We start from the raw sequence: 18,010 nt of genomic DNA, 5'->3' as shown, positions 1-18,010 counted from the left end.
AGAGATTCAACTGGAATGCACTGTTTACATGCTGCTCCAGGGGTATTCATGTTAGTCTGGGTAAAGATAACCATAGGATATAATTTAGATAATTCCATGGATTTTGGTATTACCTTGTGTGCTTGAAGTCTGCTATTGGGGCACCAAGTGATCTTGACCCCAAATAAAATGTCTTCCCCTAGGGCAGCCTAAAGTCTGTTCTGATTGTTGTGTTTATAAAACAAATATTAACCTTTTCACACGTACCAACAAACGTGTGTGATATTTCTACAGTTTGATTAGAGCGCCTATTTACAATGTACAGTTTCGATTGACGCAACAGTCAGCATTTGAGCTGGCCACACTTTGCACAAACACAGTCCTTACACAGTTATGTCCTGAATGTGAGCAGTTTATTTTGGATGCAATTTTCAGGGATTCACAGAAGTAACTACAGCATAACGCAATCATCCAAACCAGAAAATGTAGGTTGCATTTGTTTTAGTGCTAACAGAGGAAAGATTGGTGTAACAGAAGCGGTCATATTTAGATATTTGTTACTATTTATAACTCATCACATCACTGATCTAAATATTTGTTCTAAATTATTGAGTTAAACACTTTCCAGAAATCAGTAATAATCCGACGATGGATAGTTTGTGCATGCCGCCATGTTTGTTTATTCCCGTCAACCGAAGATAAGAGGAGACCAGTTTGGTCTGTTTGCAGTACATATGCTGAAGGGGTTGTGTTGTCTATGATTATTCACTTCCCATCATTCACTTCCAGACGTTTACTCAAAAGATGAGTGAATCATTCCTTCACCTCATTATAACATCTTTGTTCCGACAGATGCATTGTGTAATGTCAACAAACATTATAAAACTAAAACTTGTAAGAAAATTATTTGAAATTGACAAGTTGAAATGTAGCTATAGATAGCGTAACAATCACATTTCGGAAAAGTGAGTGCATTCTAACATCACTGCATAAAACAACTCAGCTGGGGCGACCGTTCGAGATGAGGGCGACCGTTCAAGATGAGGGCGACCGTTCAAGATGGGGGCGACCGTTCGAGATGAGGGCGACCGCTCAAGATGGGGGCGACCGTTCGAGATGAGGGCGATCCTTCAAGATGGGGGTGACCGTTCGAGATGAGGGCGACCGTTCAAGATGGGGGCGACCGTTCGAGATGGGGGCGACCGTTCGAGATGAGGGCGACCGTTTGAGATGAGGGGCGACCGTTTGAGATGGGGGGCGACCGTTCGAGATGGGGGGCGACCGTTCGAGATGGGGAACTGACGTGTGAAAAGGTTAATTGACCTACTGGCAGATTTGAGACCTAACTTGCTAGCTATTTCTATTTCTATTTTTTCTAATTTAAAATGAACACACTTTTGGGATAGTCCATTAGTACACGCTCTACAGGCTATCTACTAACCCTTACCCTAACCTTAGCCCTAACTCTAAGCGTAACCTTACCAAGCAATTGCTTATCAACAGATAGTCAGTTGCGTATAATTATCAGATAGTTTGCTTAAAGTTACATTTAGCTTAGTATTTAACGTTTATGCCCCCGGGACAGCATAATAAGCATAATGACTTGTATATTTGACACCTAGCTTGTTAGCTCTATTTATTAATTCAACATGAGTAGCTAAGAGGTTGGTAAATGCTTAGCTAGCTGGCGCTGATTAGCGTGTTGCCGCTAGCTTGCTACGTTTTACTCTTTGCTTCAAATCAGGAGACCAGTTGTATCTTAGAGATATTGTCACAATTGTCTGTCTACTGGAACACAATAATGACTTCAAAACATTACAACATGTAACTCAAAGTTTTATTTACAATATTCTCAGTTCAATCCTTGTTTTCCGAAGTTGTGAATCTGTTCAATCTTTTAGAAACCAATCGAATTTGTTCTCCCCTAAACCCATTCAGATTCTTTCTGCCTGTAGAACAAAGTTGACTACACGTTCTGTCAATCTGCTACTATCTGTTTTACATTAACCGCCCCTCTATACAGAACACCAATATATATAACACGCCGGAGTAATCTTTGGCATGTAGTAAACAACCGTGTTATTTGGTGTGTTGTGTTCTCTCCACACTACAGGTTTCTACATGTACATCGAGACGTCCCGGCCTCGGAAGGAGGGTGAGGTGGCGAGGCTGGTCAGTCCCTTCTTCAACGTGGTGCCCAAGAACCCATATGGCATCGCCAACCCCCCAGCATACTGCTTCAGTTTCTTCTTCCACATGTACGGCAAACACATTGGTAAGAAGGACATCTGTCTTTTTCCCTCCAACACAAAACATCCAGAAACAAACTAAGGACATGTTCCTGTTACCGATTATATTAATTCTCTGTATTCTCTCCTCAATACATTAATCATAAGAGCTTACCTCTAGTGGGGCGGCAGGTAGTTGAGTGGTTAGCAACCGAAAGGTTGCTGGATCAAATCCCAGAGCTGACAAGGTAAAAATCTGTCGTTCTATCCCTGAACAAGGCAGTTAACTCACTGTTCCCCAGTAGGCCATCATTGTAAATCAGAATTTGTTCTTAACTGACTTGCCTAGTTAAAAAAAAAATCATTTAGTGACTTCTATTGAGACTTTGTTTCTAATCAAATGTATTTATTTATTTATATAGCACTTCGTACATCAGCTGATACCTCAAAGTGCTGTACAGAAACTCAGCCTAAAACCCCAAACAGCAAGCAATGCAGGTGTAGAAGCACGGTGGCTAGGAAAAACTCCCTAGAAAGGCCAAAACCTAGGAAGAAACCTAGAGAGGAACCAGGCTATGTGGGGTGGCCAGTCCTCTTCTGGCTGTGCCGGGTGGAGATTATAACAGAACATGGCCAAGATGTTCAAATGTTCATAAATGACCAGCATGGTCCAATAATAATAAGGCAGAACAGTTGAAACTGGAGCAGCAGCACGGCCAGGTGGACTGGGGACAGCAAGGAGTCATCATGTCAGGTAGTCCTGAGGCATGGTCCTAGGGCTCAGGTCCTCCGAGAGAGAGAATTGGAGAGAGCACACTTAAATTCACACAGGACACCGAATAGGACAGGAGAAGTACTCCAGATATAACAAACTGACCCTAGCCCCCAGACACATAAACTACTGCAGCATAAATACTGGAGGCTGAGACAGGAGGGGTCAGGAGACACTGTGGCCCCATCCGAGGACACCCCCGGACAGGGCCAAACAGGAAGGATATAACCCCACCCACTTTGCCAAAGCACAGCCCCCACACCACTAGAGGGACTAGGGCAAAGCAAACGTTAGCTCGTATACAGGTTGCTACGTGTGATGTTATTTGGGAAAACATGTTCTGAATCAGATAGCCTATTCTAAAGTATTTGTCTAAATGTAACATCTATTCAAAACAGTGACCAAAAGTTTAGTTCCTAACCTGTCATAACTCCTACCTGGCTTTTTCATTTCATCACCAACCTTAGAATTAGAATAAGCATTCTTTGTATATGATTCAACAGTTCACCCAATTGTATTGAGCTACTATTGTTAGTCAAATTGTGATATTGGTTTGAAAAATCACAACAAGATTTTTTGCCCATATCATGCAGCCCCAAACATTTGGTGGCACAGAAAGAAAGGAAAATGGATATCTTCCTCATGAAATGTGCTTCAAAAGTAAGTAGGATTCATATACTGTAGGTCCAATGGAGGCCATTTTTTAAAATCTATTTCTCTGGTGCTCCTAAATTGTATGTGATGCTCCTGACGTTTTTTTAAAAATTAGGAGCACCAGTGCTACCAATTAAATGTTTTAATTAAGAGCCCTGACCACAGTATTTTTGTTTATTATTGTGTTTTCTTATAAACTGTGATGTGGTTTCAGAGAGCAAGCGTTTATCTGAAAGCATCCCTGTCTACAACCATTTTCTCTCTCCCAGTGAATAGGCACTCTGCTACTAATGCTCTGCTCCCAGACTCTCCTCACACTTGTCCCAATCTTAGTGTGTGTGTGTGTGTGTGTGTGTGTGTGTGTGTGTGTGTGTGTGTGTGTGTGTGTGTGTGTGTGTGTGTGTGTGTGTGTGTGTGTGTGTGTGTGTGTGTGTGTCTGCCTATGTGTGAGTCGAGAATAAGATTGGATATCTGGCAGTGAAGCCAGCTAGTACCAGCAAGTATCCTCTCCCCAGCTTGTACACTCCAGTGTGTGTGTATAACTCCACGGTGAAGACTATCAGTCCACCAGAGAATAGTATACAGTAGTACAGCAGCTTAGGAACAGCAGGGGAGAGAGGAAGGGAATATGACTAAAGATGTCCCTGGTCTCCCCTCTACTGATAATAGCGTAGGGTACCTCACCTCTTGCATTACCTTCTCATTGTCTCGGAGTGTCGCCAAGGTAGACTGCAGAAATAAATATGTTTGCTGTGAAGAGCTCTAAAGCGAATGCTATCGCTGTGAAAGACAACTGCTGGTGAAACAACATTGCCCTGCACCAATCACTTAAGCGAGGGAACTGAGACTGAGGGAGCTAGCTAGCTACTGTACCACCCATCTGACAAAGGGCTGAGCTAGGGATAGCATCAAGATGAGCGATGTGGTTGATTTAGCTACAGACATATGCGCGTACACACACACAAAGTGCATTAAGAAAATATTCAGACCCCTTGACTTTTTCCACATTTTGTTATGTTGTTACAGCCTTATTCTAAAATTGATTAAATAGTTTTTTCCCCCTCATCAATATACATGCAATACCCCATAATGACAAAGCAAAAACAGGTTTAGAATTTTTTTACAAATGTATAAAAATACAAAAAACGGATATCACATTTACATAAAGTACCAGTCAAAAGTTTGGACACCTACTGATTCAAGGGTTTTCCTTATTTGTACTATTTTCTACATTGTACAATAATAGTGAAGACATCAAAACTAGGAAATTACACATATGGAATCATGTAGTAACCAAAAATATATGTTATATTTGAGATTATTCAAAGCACAGTAGCCACCCTTTGCCTTGATGACAGCTTTGCACACTCAACCAGCTTCACCTGGAATGCTTTTCCAAGGAGGTCCTGCATATGCTGAGCACTTGTTGGCTGGTTTCCCTTCACTCTGTGGTCCATCTCATCCCAAACCATCTCAATTGGGTTGAGGTCAGATGATTGTGGAGGACAGGTCATCTGATACACTCCATCACTCTCCTTCTTGGTCAAATAACCCTTAGACAGCCTGGAGGTGTGTTGGGTCATTGTCCTGTTGAAAAACAAATGATAGTCCCACTAAGGGCAAACCAGATGGGGTGGTGTATCGCTGCAGAATGCTGTAGTAGCCATGCTGGTTAAGTGTGCCTTAAATTCTAAATAACTCACAGACAGTGTCACCGGTAAAGTACCCCACACCATCACACCTCCTCCTCCATGCTTCACGATGGGAACCACACATGCAGAGGTCATCTATTCACCTACGGCGGTTGGAACAAAAACATCTCAAATTTGGACTTATCAGACCTAAGAAAAGATTTCCACCGGTCTAATGTCCATGGCTTGTGTTTCTTGGGCCAAGCAAGTCTCTTCTTCTTATTGGTGTCCTTTAGTACTGGTTTCTTTGCAGCAATTCGACCATGAAGGCCTGATTCACGCAGTTTCCTCTGAACTGTTGATGTTGATGTGAAGCATTTATTTGAGCTGCAATTTCTGAGGCTGGTAACTCTATTGAACTTATCCTCTGTACCAGAGGTAACTCTGGGTCTTCCTTTCCTGTGGCGTTCCTCATAGCACTTGAAGACACTTTAAAAGTTCTTGAAATGTTCCACATTGACCGACTTTAATGTCTGTAAGTAATGATGTACTGTCATTTCACATTGCTTATCTGACCTGTTCTTGCCATAATATTGACTTAGCCCTATTTGGTAAAAGATCATCTTCTGTACACCACCCCTACCTTGTCACAACACAACTGATTGGCTCAAACGCAGGAAGGAAAGAAATCCCACGAATTAACAGAAGCTGGTTGAGAGAATGCCAAGAGTGTGCAAAGCTGTCAAGGCACAAGGCTTGGAAAATATGGAAAATATGGTGGACCCCTGGAGAGGTTAAAATGCAGAGAAGAGGAGAGGTAGGGGGTAACGATTCTTGACAGTAATGTTAAGTCCTCGGTAGTCCATGCACGGACGCAGGGTCTTGTCCTTCTTCACAAAGAAAAACCCTGCGCCGGCAGGAGATGCAGATGGACGGCCCCAGTGGCCAGAGACTCCTCTATGTTCTCCTCCATAGCATTGGTCTCTGGTCCGGAACAGAGAATACAACCGACCCCGAGGTGGTGTAGTGCCTAGGAGAAGGTCAACGGAACAATAATAAGGACGGTGCGGGGGAAGGGAAGTAGCACGTGACTTACTGAACACTTCCAGGAGGTCATGGTATTCAGTGGGAATAGCAGAGACATCCACAGTCTTGCTAACATCCTGAGGAGGACGACTTGGGGAAGGCTGTGCTGCTTGAAGGCAGTGGGAATAGCAAAATGGGCTCCAAAGCAGGATGGAGCTTGTGGTCCAGTCAATCACAGGATTGTTCTTTTGTAGCCAGGAAAATCACAAAACAACCGGAACATGGGGAGATTCAATGAGGAGGAACTGTATGGTCTCACTGTGGTTACCAGAAACCCGTAATTGAACGGGCACGGTACTATGGATGACTTCCCCTATAGAGCGGCCGCCCAGTGCCCTAGCATCCATGGGAACAGAGAGAGGCTGAGTGAGAATACCAAGCTCCGAAGCAATAGTCCATAAAACTTTCATCAGCCCCAGAGTCAATGAGCACTCAGAGAGACTTAGATTGGTCTCCCCACAGCACAAGCACAAAAAAAGGTGTGTGGGTGATGGGAATTAGGGAACTCCCAGTCTGACTCACCATAGTGATGTTACCCACTAGAGACAAAGGTTTCCTAATAGGGCAGATAGCTATAAAATGTCCTGCCCCTCCACAGTACAGACAACAGTTACTGTTCATCCTGCGTGAGCGTTCCCCAACTGATAAACTAGCTCTTCCCAACTGCATAGGCTCAGGAGTATCCAACTCACCCATCGTAGATTCACGAGAGGGCTCGGGTGGCTTCGAATCCTCTCGGAAGAGCTGCCTTCGGAAACCTCCGGATTCCCTTGAAGGTGTACGAGCTATAGTGTGCCCGAGACCAGACCTCCTCTCACTCTTCCATTCCCTTAGGCCATCAGTTTTAATGGTTTGGGCGATAAGGGAGTCGAGAGCCACCTCCAATTCCCAAGCAGCTAGCTCATCCTTTACCTCCTCAGATAATCGATGCAAAAAAGATTCCAGGCACTCTCGGCGGCGAACGTGCGAAAATCAACCGCATTGTCTGCCACACTATGGGAGTTTTGACGTAAGTCAAGCAGTTTACTGGCCGCCTTTCTCCCGGAAACTGGAGATTCAAATACCTTTCTCACTTCTGCCATGAATTCCTCCAGATGACCACAAATGGCAGATTATTGCTCCCAAACTGCCATAGCCCAGGAGAGCGCCCTTCCCAACATTAGCGTAATAATATACGCTATCTTTGATCTGTCTGAAGGAAATGAAGATGGCTGTAGCTCAAAAATAAGCAAGCACTGAGAAAGAACCCTGACTGGTACCAAGATTCCCTGAATATTTCTCCGGAGGAGGTAAGCGGGGTTCTCGGGGAGCCAGGATAGGCTATATAAACTCACCACAGATAGGGGGAAATTACTGGGTGATTGGGATTTTTCAGAGGTGGCAGGCAGCCTCTGAGCTAACTCCCTGATTTGCTCCATAATAGCCTTTAACCCATGGTCGTGGCATTCCATCAAGGACCTGAGCCCTTCCAAAAGGCCCTGTACCAACTCCTCATGTCTCCTAATGGTGGCTCCCTGCAGGGAGACAGTGTGGCAGAGCTGGTCCAAGTCTGCTGGGTCTGTCATGGCCAGTTCGTACTATCAAGGCACAAGACAATACACAGATGCAGACACAGAGGGCAGATGGTTGGAGTCTTAAAATGTTTATTAATCCAAAGGGGTAGGCAAGAGAATGGTTGTGGACAGGCAAAAATAGATCAGAGTCCAGGAGGTACAGAGTGGCAGACAGGCAGGCAGAATGGTCAGGCAGGTGGGTACAAAGTCCAGAAACAGGCAAGGGTCAAAACCAGGAGGACTAGAAAAAGGGGAATGCAAAAAGCAAGAAAACGGGGAAACCGCTGGTTGACTTGGAAACATACAAGACGAACTGGCACAGAGAGACCAGAAACACAGGGATAAATAAATACACTGGGGGAAATCAGCGACACCTGGAGGGCGCGGAGACAATCACGAGGACAGGTGAAACAGATCAGGGTGTGACATCATCAAGGAAATGGGTGGCTACTTTGAAGAATCTCAAATATAACATATATTTTGATTTGTTTAACACTTTTGGTTACTACTTAACACTTTTGGACATTCCATGTGTTATTTCATAGTTTGGATGTCTTCACTATTATTGTACAATGTAGAAAAATAAAGAAAAACCCTGGACTGAGTACGAGTGTCCCAACATTTGACTGGTACTGTAACTATTCAGACCCTTTAGTCAGTACTTTGTTGAAGCACCTTTGGCAGCGATTACAGCCTCAAGTCTTCTTGGGTATGACACTACAAACTTGGCACACCTGTATTTGTGCAATTTCTTCCATTCTTCTCTGCATATCCTCTCAAGCTCTGTCTGGCTGGATGGGGAGCGTTGCTGCACAGATATTTTCAGTTTTCTCCAGAGATATTAGATCGGGTTTAATTCCGGGCTCTGTATGGGCCACTCAAGCACATTCAGGGACTTGTTCCGAAGCCACTCCTGCGTTGTCTTGGCTGTGTGCTTAGGGTCGTTGTCCTGTTGGATGGTGAACCTTCGCCCCAGTCTAAAGTCCTAAGCAGTCTGGAGAAGGTCTTCATCAAGGATCAATCTGCACCTTGCTCCGTTCATCTTTCCCTTGATCCTGACTAGTCTCCCAGTCCCTGCCACTGAAAAACATCCCCACAGCATGATGCTGCCACCACCATAGTTCACCATTCGGATAGTGCCAGGTTTCCTCCAGATGTGATGCTTGGAATTCAGGCTAAGAGTTCAATCCTCGTTTCATCAGACCAGGGAATCTTGTTTCTCATGGTCTGACAGTCCTTCAGGTGCCTTTCCAAATCATGTCCAATCAATTGAATTTACCACAGGTGGACTCCAATCAAGTTGTCGAAACATCTCACTACAATGAAATTGTAGAAACATCTCAAGGATGATCAATGGAAACAGGATGCACCTGAGCTCAATTTCAAGTCTTGTAGGAAAGGGTCTGAATACTTATGTAAATAAGGTATTTCTGTTTTTTATTTTTAATACATTTGCAAAAAAAAATGTTTTTTTAACTGTTTTTGCTTTTGTCATTGTGTTGTATTGTGTGTAGATTGATGAGGGGAGAAAAAAATGTAATCCATTTTAGAATAAGGCTGTACCATAACAACATGTGGAAAAAAGTCAAGGGCTCTGAAAACTTTACAAATGCACTGTATACACACACACACACACACACACACACACACACACACACACACACACACACACACACACACATGCTTACCCTACCCTAGTGGAATGGCCATGTGGTGTTGGCTCCAAACATCTGGAGTGTGGTAGGAAGGGGGACAGAGAGAGGAAAGGAGGTGGGCAAGGGGGGTCAGTGTGGAGATGAGAGATCCTCCAACGCTCGGCCGAGGTTGAGTAGGCCGTGACATTTCCAATTTGCTCAGATTGATCGCCAGCCAAGCCCCACGCTCCATCTCCTCCATCCACCCCTCACCCGTCTGTGTTGTAGCTCAGGCCCATAGCCCAGGCCAAGGCCTGTTATGATGAATGGGCCGAGTGTCAAGGGCTGGAGACACACTCAGACATTTCCTCCCTCCGCCTTGTTGCTAGTATATCTCTCTCTCTCTCTCTCTCTCTCTCTCTCTCTCTCTCTCTCTCTCTCTCTCTCTCTCTCTCTCTCTCTCTCTCTCTCTCTCTCTCTCTCTCTCTCTCTCTCTCTCTCTCTCTCTCTCTGAGAGGAATTCTATTCTCTCTGCTGGTAAGGAATGTGGAGTGTTTGTTTGGAACGTTTGGAATCCGCAACCAGGAAATGTTGTACTTACTGCCACTGATTAAATATTAGGAGTTTCCAACCAATGTTCCTTGTATGTTACTTGCACTAACACGCTCCATTGGCCAAGTGGAGCCGTTCAGACCCTTGTTGCATTGATATTTAGCCTACATGTAAGGCTTTATCACAACAGATCCATAGGAACAGACATTCACTCTCGAAAAGTGGGTATTTGTGTTACCTTGACTGTTGTTCTGTGTGTTGTTCCCAGTGACTCACAGTCGAGTTGTGCCTCTGCTCTGTAGATCAGCGGTTCAGATTTACTCAATAAAGAGTTAGTCCGCTCACCCTCAGTTTAGAGAGTGTGGTGGCAGAAAGAGAGGCTCAGAGATTAGAGAGAGAACGTGTGAAAGAGAAAAAGGGAGAGCGAGGCTCTCCAAATTTTGCAAACTGTCCGTTAGCTAGCTACCTGGGAGAAGGTCAAAACTAATTACTGAAGCACACTTCAAAGTTTGCCTTTGCAGCTGGTGTCACGTTTGTTTACAGGATTTAAGTCCCAGAGTACACACACACACACACACACACACACACACACACATACTGTACACACGCACACACCAAAGAGTCTCTTTTATGTGGAGCTTTGCAACGTGGCCAGGGGATCAGGCCTGTTTCATTCATTGGTACTCCTCTGTAGCTCAGTTCAGTGTGGTTCTTGCAATGACAGGATAGTGGGACCGATTCCTGCTTACCACCCGTACTTGAAACAGCTAAAAAATTGTCTGATGAATTGCATATTTTATTAGCTAGGAGCTAATTCTATATGTGCTCTGTGGAGCTTTCTATAGAGCTGAGCTCTCTCTGGGTGGATGTAATGGGAAGTGTCCAGTAGTCATAGAGGATTTAATCCTACCCTGTATTAAACGGTTTATCCCTTTTGGGGTTCACTGTTGTGAGTCCATAGAAAAGCGATTCTCCCAAATAGAATTCGTAGGAGTGGACAGGTGGAGAATTCATTGAAAGATCCTTTTCCTCCCTTTCTTCAGAATACCGCATTATAATACCGCCTTATACACTACATTCAGTTCTGCGGCGTCAGTAAGGAATATTGCAGCGCATTTGCTCATCTGTATTATATAGGCTGTACTCGCGACTATTGGAAAGAAAGAAGACACAGGCGTTTATTCAACGTGTTAGTCTGCAACAGCTCCGAATACACGGACAGAGAGTACAGAATAGGCTTGTAGGGAATGCAGGAGTTGGCTGGAGAGCTGCATCCGTAACACACACGCACCTACAGTACAGGAGACATCACTACACTACCTACAGTACATTACAGTGCAGGAAGTTCAAAGACACTGTCAGCCAGGCTGACACCAGCTCAGCCAGATCCCTGCCCTCTCTCATGTAAACACTTCGACATACCCTCCCTTTCTCTCCTCTGCCATGTCAAACGCCTCAACACACCCTCTCTCCTTTTAAATATCAAAATAGGGTCTCTATAAACTTTTTAAAGACACCATTCGCCTCATGGTGAAATCCCTGAATTGGTTTCCGTTCTCTCCAGCAACTGAGTTAGGAAGAACGCCTGGATCTTATTAGTGACTGGGTGTATGGATACACCATCTAAACTGTAATTATTCACTTCACCATGCTCAAAGGGATATTCAAGGTCTGCTTTTTGAATAGGTGCCCTTCTTTGCAAGGCATTGACTCTGTGTTTGAAATGTACTGCTCGACTGAGAGACCTTACAGATAATTGTATCTGTGGGTTACAGAGTGTCATTCCACCATCATGCTAAACACCATTATTGCACACAAAGTCCATGCAACTTATTATGTGACTTGTTAAAGCAAATGTTTAGTGAATTTAGGCTTGCCATACATACCAAAGGGGTTGAATACTTATTTACTCAAGACATTTCCACTTTTTGTAACAATTTCTAAAAACATAATTCCACTTTGATATTATGGGGTCTTGTGCGTAGGGCAGTGACTAGAAATCTCAATCAAATCCAATTTAAATTCAGGCTGTAACACAACAACAAAAAATGTCCAAGTCAACGGGTGTGAATACTTTCTGAAGGCACTGTGTGTGCTCGGTCAAGCGCTCAATATTGAGGAGTTGGGAGTTTAGGAAGCAGTCGAATGTATCGCCTCCTTGTAAAGAGAATTATTGTAAAAAAATAAAAAATAAACAAATTGAAAAGGAACTTCATTCAAGTCAGTACTTTTCAATCATTTGTACACGTTGAAAACAGGTTCAAATTCAAATGAGCAGCAACAGTTTTTTTTATAACTAAATAGAACTCAACTGAACATTACAGGTGCAGATTATTCCTTCATGCATCTATCAGATCAACAGCGTTGTTGTGTTTTGGTACACCAGATGTACATTCATTTCCAATGGAACGCTGCATTTGCCTCGCAGCATAGCATTGCAGAGGCAGTTACAGTGCGCTCTGTGTGGATATATACAGTACATTGGATGTATCAAACGTTTGCATCAACATGTATGGTAGATACAAGGGATACTGAGGATGCATCTCAGCCACGCTCAAGGTCCTAAATGATATCATAACCACCATCGATAAGAGACATTACTGTGCAGCCATATTCATTGACCTGGCCAAGGCTTTCGACTCTGTCAATCACCACATTCTTATTGGCAGACTCAACAGCCTTGGTTTCTCAAATGATTGCCTCGCCTGGTTTACCGATTACTTCTCTGATAGAGTTCAGTGTGTCAAATCGGAGGGCCTGTTGTCCGGACCTCTGGCAGTCTCTATGGGGGTGCCACAGGGTTCAATTCTCGGGCCGACTCGCTTCTCTGAATACTTCAATGATGTCGCTCTTGCTTCTGGTGATACTCTGATCCACCTCTACGCAGACTACACCATTCTGTATACTTCTGGCCCTTCTTTGGACACTGTGTTAACTAACCTCCAGACGAGCTTCAATGCCATACAACTCTCCTTCTGTGGCCTCCAACTGATCTTAAATGCAAGTATAACTAAATGCATGCTCTTCAACCGATCACACCTGCCCGCCCGTCCAGCATCACTACTCTAAACGGCTCTGACTTAGAATATGTGGATAACTACAAATACCTAGGTGTCTGGTTAGACTGTAAACTCTCCTTCCAGACTCACATTAAGCATCTCCAGTCCAAAATTAAATCTAGAATCGGCTTCCTATTTCGCAACCAAGCATCCTTCACTCATGCTGCCAAACATACCCTCGTAAAACTGACCATCCTACCGATCCTCGACTTTGGCGATGTCATTTACAAAATAACCTTCAACACTCTACTCAACAAATTGGATGCAGTCTATCACAGAGCCATCCGCTGGCCCTCGATTCACTCTCGTCGCCAAACCCACTGGCTCCAGGTCATCCCCGCCTTATCTCAGCTCCCTGGTTACCATAGCAGCATTCACTCGTAGCATGTGCTCCAGCAGGTATATTTCACTGGTCACCCCCAAAGCCAATTTATCCTTTGGCTGCCTCTCCTTCCAGTTCTCTGCTGCCACTGATTGGAACAAACTGCAAAAATCACTGAAGCTGGAGACTCATATCTCCCTCACTAGATTTAAACACCAGCTGTCAGAGCAGCTCACAGATCACTGCACATAGGCAATCTGTAAACAGCCCATCCAACTACCTCATCCCCATACTGTATTTATTTATTTATCTTGCTCTTTTGCATTCCAGTATCTCTACTTGCACATTCATCTTCTGCACATCTACCATTCCAGTGTTTAATTGGTATATTGTAATTACCTCTCTTATCTTACCTCATTTGCACTCACTGTATATAGCTTTTGTTTCCTTTTTTTATATTCTATTATTGACTGTATGTTTTGTTTATTCCATGTGTAACTCTGTGTTGTTGTTAATGTCGAACTGCTTTGCTTTATCTTGGCCATGTCGCAGTTGCAAATGAGAACTTGTTCTCAACTAGCCCACCTGGTTAAATAAAGGTGGGGGGGGGGATAATAATAAAGATAGTAGATACATGCCCTCAGTATAGCTGCAAAGCTACACAAAATGGTATGCAATGACGCTGTCGATCGGATTGAGGTGTCATAGTGTTAAAAGCCTTGTGTACACAGGTCGAACGCAAAGACTCAGTTACTCTACTCGTCTGGACTAGCATTAAACAAGGTTACGATCACCAGCAGAGGAAAGTCACCCCTGTGGGCCGTGCTGTGGGTTTAATTGTGGTGTAGAAGATGGGACTAGCAAAAAGGTTGCGGGTTCGATTGACCGGATCTGACCCTAACCGCGTGTGACCGTCTCTGATCGCTTTTGACCATGTGTGACCATGTGGCCTCTTTCTAATCTGTAGGGACCCTAAACGCTTTCCTGAGACAGAAGGGTCAGACAGCGGCCGAGGGGCCCGCGTGGTCGCTGAGTGGTAACCAAGGCGACCGCTGGAAACAGGCCAAAGTCAGCATCCACCCAACCACGTCTTTCCAGGTGAGTAAGATTGGCCATGTGATTGAATGATTGTGTGATTGGACGATTCAGGAGTCAGTAATGAGACGAATCCGAACTTAAAGTCTATGTTTATAACCGCAATATCTCTCTCTCTCTTTCTCTCTCTCTCCCTCCCTTGCTCTCTTTTTTCCCCCACTTCAGGTGGTGCTGGAGGGTATCCGAGGTCCGGGCATCGAGGGGGACATCGCAATCGATGACGTCACCCTTGAGGAGGGAGAGTGTCGAGATCTACCCCCCATTAGTAAGCACAAAAACACAGCAGGAGGAGTTTATCCCTAATTGCTGATCTATGGATAGTTGAATGTTTAACACCCTGATGGATAAGATAAGGATTTGGGAGAGGGTAAGCTCCTTTTAGAAATGTGACTATGGTTGCTTCTAGAGGCAGAACCAAGGTCAGTTCTGAAGTCAGTTAGGATTTGGGGGTAGATAGATGTAATCTGTGCTCTCTGTCTGCCTATGAGGAGGAACACATCTACCTGGCAGCTAGCCTCTATTAATAAAAAATAAAATAAAAACTGGATGTTGCCATAGCAATGGGGCCGTAATCACATGAATGATAGCAGTCCAGACGGAACGGAGTGACAGAAAGTAATTGCGGAATGAGGGGAACAAACCGAGAGAGTAAGAGAAAATAGAAAAACGGGCCTGCAATTGACGAGGCGGCCATATTGGCAAGTTAGGAAGGGGAGGACTCTGTTCCTCACAGCAGGAGGGAGAGGATCTCTGGTTAAAGATGGGTTTCTAAAATGGACCTGTTACACACACCGTTCTTTTTTCTTTGTCGTTTTTGTCCTTTTCATTTGACGTTTTCTTCTTTTTTCCCCCATCTGGTTTCATTTACACAGAAAATTGGAAAACGGGCGATAAACTTGTTAGTTTGAATTTTATTTTAGATTACAGATTGAAGGGTGCTTGATTGTTTTTATATGAATGTAATAGAGGGAAACGCGTAGAGGTACAATTGTTCCCGACCTCTCTGCGATATTGCTTTTTTCATCAAACTAATACATTCATAACAATGCAGCTATGAATATGATTTTTAGCATAGACTGGTCACTATTTCATCTACCATGTTAAAACAGAAGAAAATGTACAATGTCAAGCATATCTCCAGGAAGAATATCTGAATAAACTAAAGTAAACGAAACACTCTCCAGTCATTAGACCTCCGAGGCCAACAGATCCAATGTAAAGTCGTTTCAGAATCTGTGTCTGCAGTGAATCTGGTGCCATTATCATTCAGATCAGTTTAATCACTTCATTAGTAGTTAAAGAGTTAGTCAGCCAGGTCGGGGAGCATCTCTAACTCTCTCCCTACCTAATGGATTTACCATCGCTCAACCTTGAATCTTACATGATCCTCACTGCCGCTGTGGAAAAGGCATGCGCTTTAATCAAATGTATTGTTTTGACTTCGCCTGGATATTTTCACGAGTTTCACAAGATATTTTGGGGAGGAAATAAAAAAAAATGGGATTTCAGGGTCAGGATGACATCAACTGTTGTTAAATGTCTTCTAATTCTGTCTCTGTCTCTGCCCCCTTTAGATCTCAGATCCTCAGCCCCGCCCACGTCCGCCCATATATGGCAGCTGAGTGTCACCTTGGTGATGACCTTCCTGTGGGGTCGAAGGTGACCCTGCTCTGCGTCGTCTGGCGGAGGCGAACGGGTCCGACCTGGCCTCGGCACCGACCTCGACCCTGGCGTCTGTGTTCTTGTACCCTCAGCATCCAATCACCAAAGATTCAAGCAAGGCGGCAGCGAGGTGTTCCAAACACAGACCACCACGAGGGCCCAAAAAATACCACATAAATAGTAATAAAAGAAGATTCGCAATTTTTTTTTAAGAGACAACTTTTCCAGAAAATTGCTCCCCAATCGCAGGATTGTGAGCACTTTTACGAGCGCAAAGCAAAGCCAGGTGTTGTGACGCCTGGACTTTAGTGGGAGTGTTCACTATCGCATTGGGATAATTATTTGTAAAGCACAAGGACAATTTTGCCAGTCAATTAGGAAAGTTAAATAGAAAAGTGTGGAGGAATTGAGAAATTGGTGACTTTTTGAAAAACAAAATTATTTTTTCTGGGCTTAACAAAACACATGGAATCAAAGCTTTTCTGTGTTTTATCTTATCCTCATTGAGTTGTACCTGCTGCGCATCATGGACACTTTTCTCTCTGCCCAGTCACCCTCACCTGACCTCCACACCTTGACATGTCTCTCTCTCGGCTTGGTGCTGTACTGTAGAAAACAGAAACTCGGACAATGTTTAGTTATCCATCCCAGTTCCCTCTCCCCTCTTGCCCAGAAGCTGCCTAAGTATTTCACAACACTGTGCTCACTAGTCCAAGGTATCTGAGACCAGGAAGGCATGTCCAAGGTATGTGGGGCAGAGAGGAGGAGATGGGTAATTGAGAGAGTTGAAGAAGGGTAGGTCAGACTGACTGACGTCCAAGGCAATGTGGAAGGCAGTGGCATAGTGGGTGAGAAAAGTAGAGGATAGAGACCAGAGGGTAAGCAGTGGAGAGGAGGAGTAGAGGATGGAGACCAGATGGGAAGGAGTGGAGAGGAGGAGTATGGAGACCAGAGGGGAAGCAGTGGAGAGGAGGAATATGGAGACCAGATGGGAAGGAGTGGAGAGGAGGAATATGGAGACCAGATGGGAAGGAGTGGAGAGGAGGAATATGGAGACCAGAGGGGAAGCAGTGGAGAGGAGGAATATGGAGACCAGATGGGAAGGAGTGGAGAGGAGGAATATGGAGACCAGAGGGGAAGGAGTGGAGAGGAGGAGTATGGAGACCAGAGGGGAAGCAGTGGAGAGGAGGAATATGGAGACCAGATGGGAAGGAGTGGAGAGGAGGAATATGGAGACCAGAGGGGAAGGAGTGGAGAGGAGGAGTATGGAGACCAGAGGGGGAGGAGTGTTGAGGAGGAGTATGGAGACCAGAGGGGAAGGAGTGGAGAGGAGGAGTATGGAGACAAGAGGGGAAGGAGGGGAGAGGAGGAGTAGAGGATGGAGACCAGAGGGGAAGGAGTGGAGGGGAGGAGTATGGAGACAAGAGGGGAAGGAGTGGAGAGGAGGAGTAGAGGATGGAGACCAGAGGGGAAGGAGTGAAGGGGAGGAGTATGGAGACCAGAGGGGAAGGGGTGAAGAGGAGGAATATGGAGTCCAGGTGGGAAGGAAGGAGAGGAGGAGTATGGAGACCAAAGGGGAAGCAGTGGAGAGGAGGAGTGCGGAGACCAGAGGGGAAGGAGTGGAGAGGAGGAGTAGAAGATGGAGACCAGAGGGGGAGGAGTGTTGAGGAGGAGTATGGAGACCAGAGGGGAAGGAGTGGAGAGGAGGAGTATGGAGACAAGAGGGGAAGCAGTGGAGAGGAGGAGTAGAGGATGGAGACCAGATGGGAAGGAGTGGAGAGGA

The 18,010-nt window shown here is 44.8% G+C and overlaps 1 protein-coding gene across 1 annotated transcript in view; it reads left to right on the top strand.

Annotated features, from left to right (window-relative positions):
• The window catches only part of LOC118398434 (MAM domain-containing glycosylphosphatidylinositol anchor protein 2-like), a 352,144-nt gene extending 334,582 nt beyond the window's left edge, over nucleotides 1–17,562 (top strand). The window contains exons 15-18 of the mRNA XM_052470749.1: nucleotides 2,093–2,254; nucleotides 14,438–14,568; nucleotides 14,731–14,830; nucleotides 16,140–17,562. Of these exons, the coding sequence (XP_052326709.1) occupies nucleotides 2,093–2,254; nucleotides 14,438–14,568; nucleotides 14,731–14,830; nucleotides 16,140–16,228 (482 nt within the window). The 3' untranslated portion in view covers nucleotides 16,229–17,562. The remainder of the gene's footprint in view (nucleotides 1–2,092; nucleotides 2,255–14,437; nucleotides 14,569–14,730; nucleotides 14,831–16,139) is intronic.
• Nucleotides 17,563–18,010: the final 448 nt, after the last annotated feature.

This window comes from Oncorhynchus keta, chromosome 19, assembly GCF_023373465.1.
Source record: "Oncorhynchus keta strain PuntledgeMale-10-30-2019 chromosome 19, Oket_V2, whole genome shotgun sequence".
Lineage (NCBI taxonomy): Eukaryota > Metazoa > Chordata > Actinopteri > Salmoniformes > Salmonidae > Oncorhynchus > Oncorhynchus keta.
Note: the sequence above shows the minus strand (reverse complement) of the source record. Positions and strands in the feature narration are given on the sequence as shown.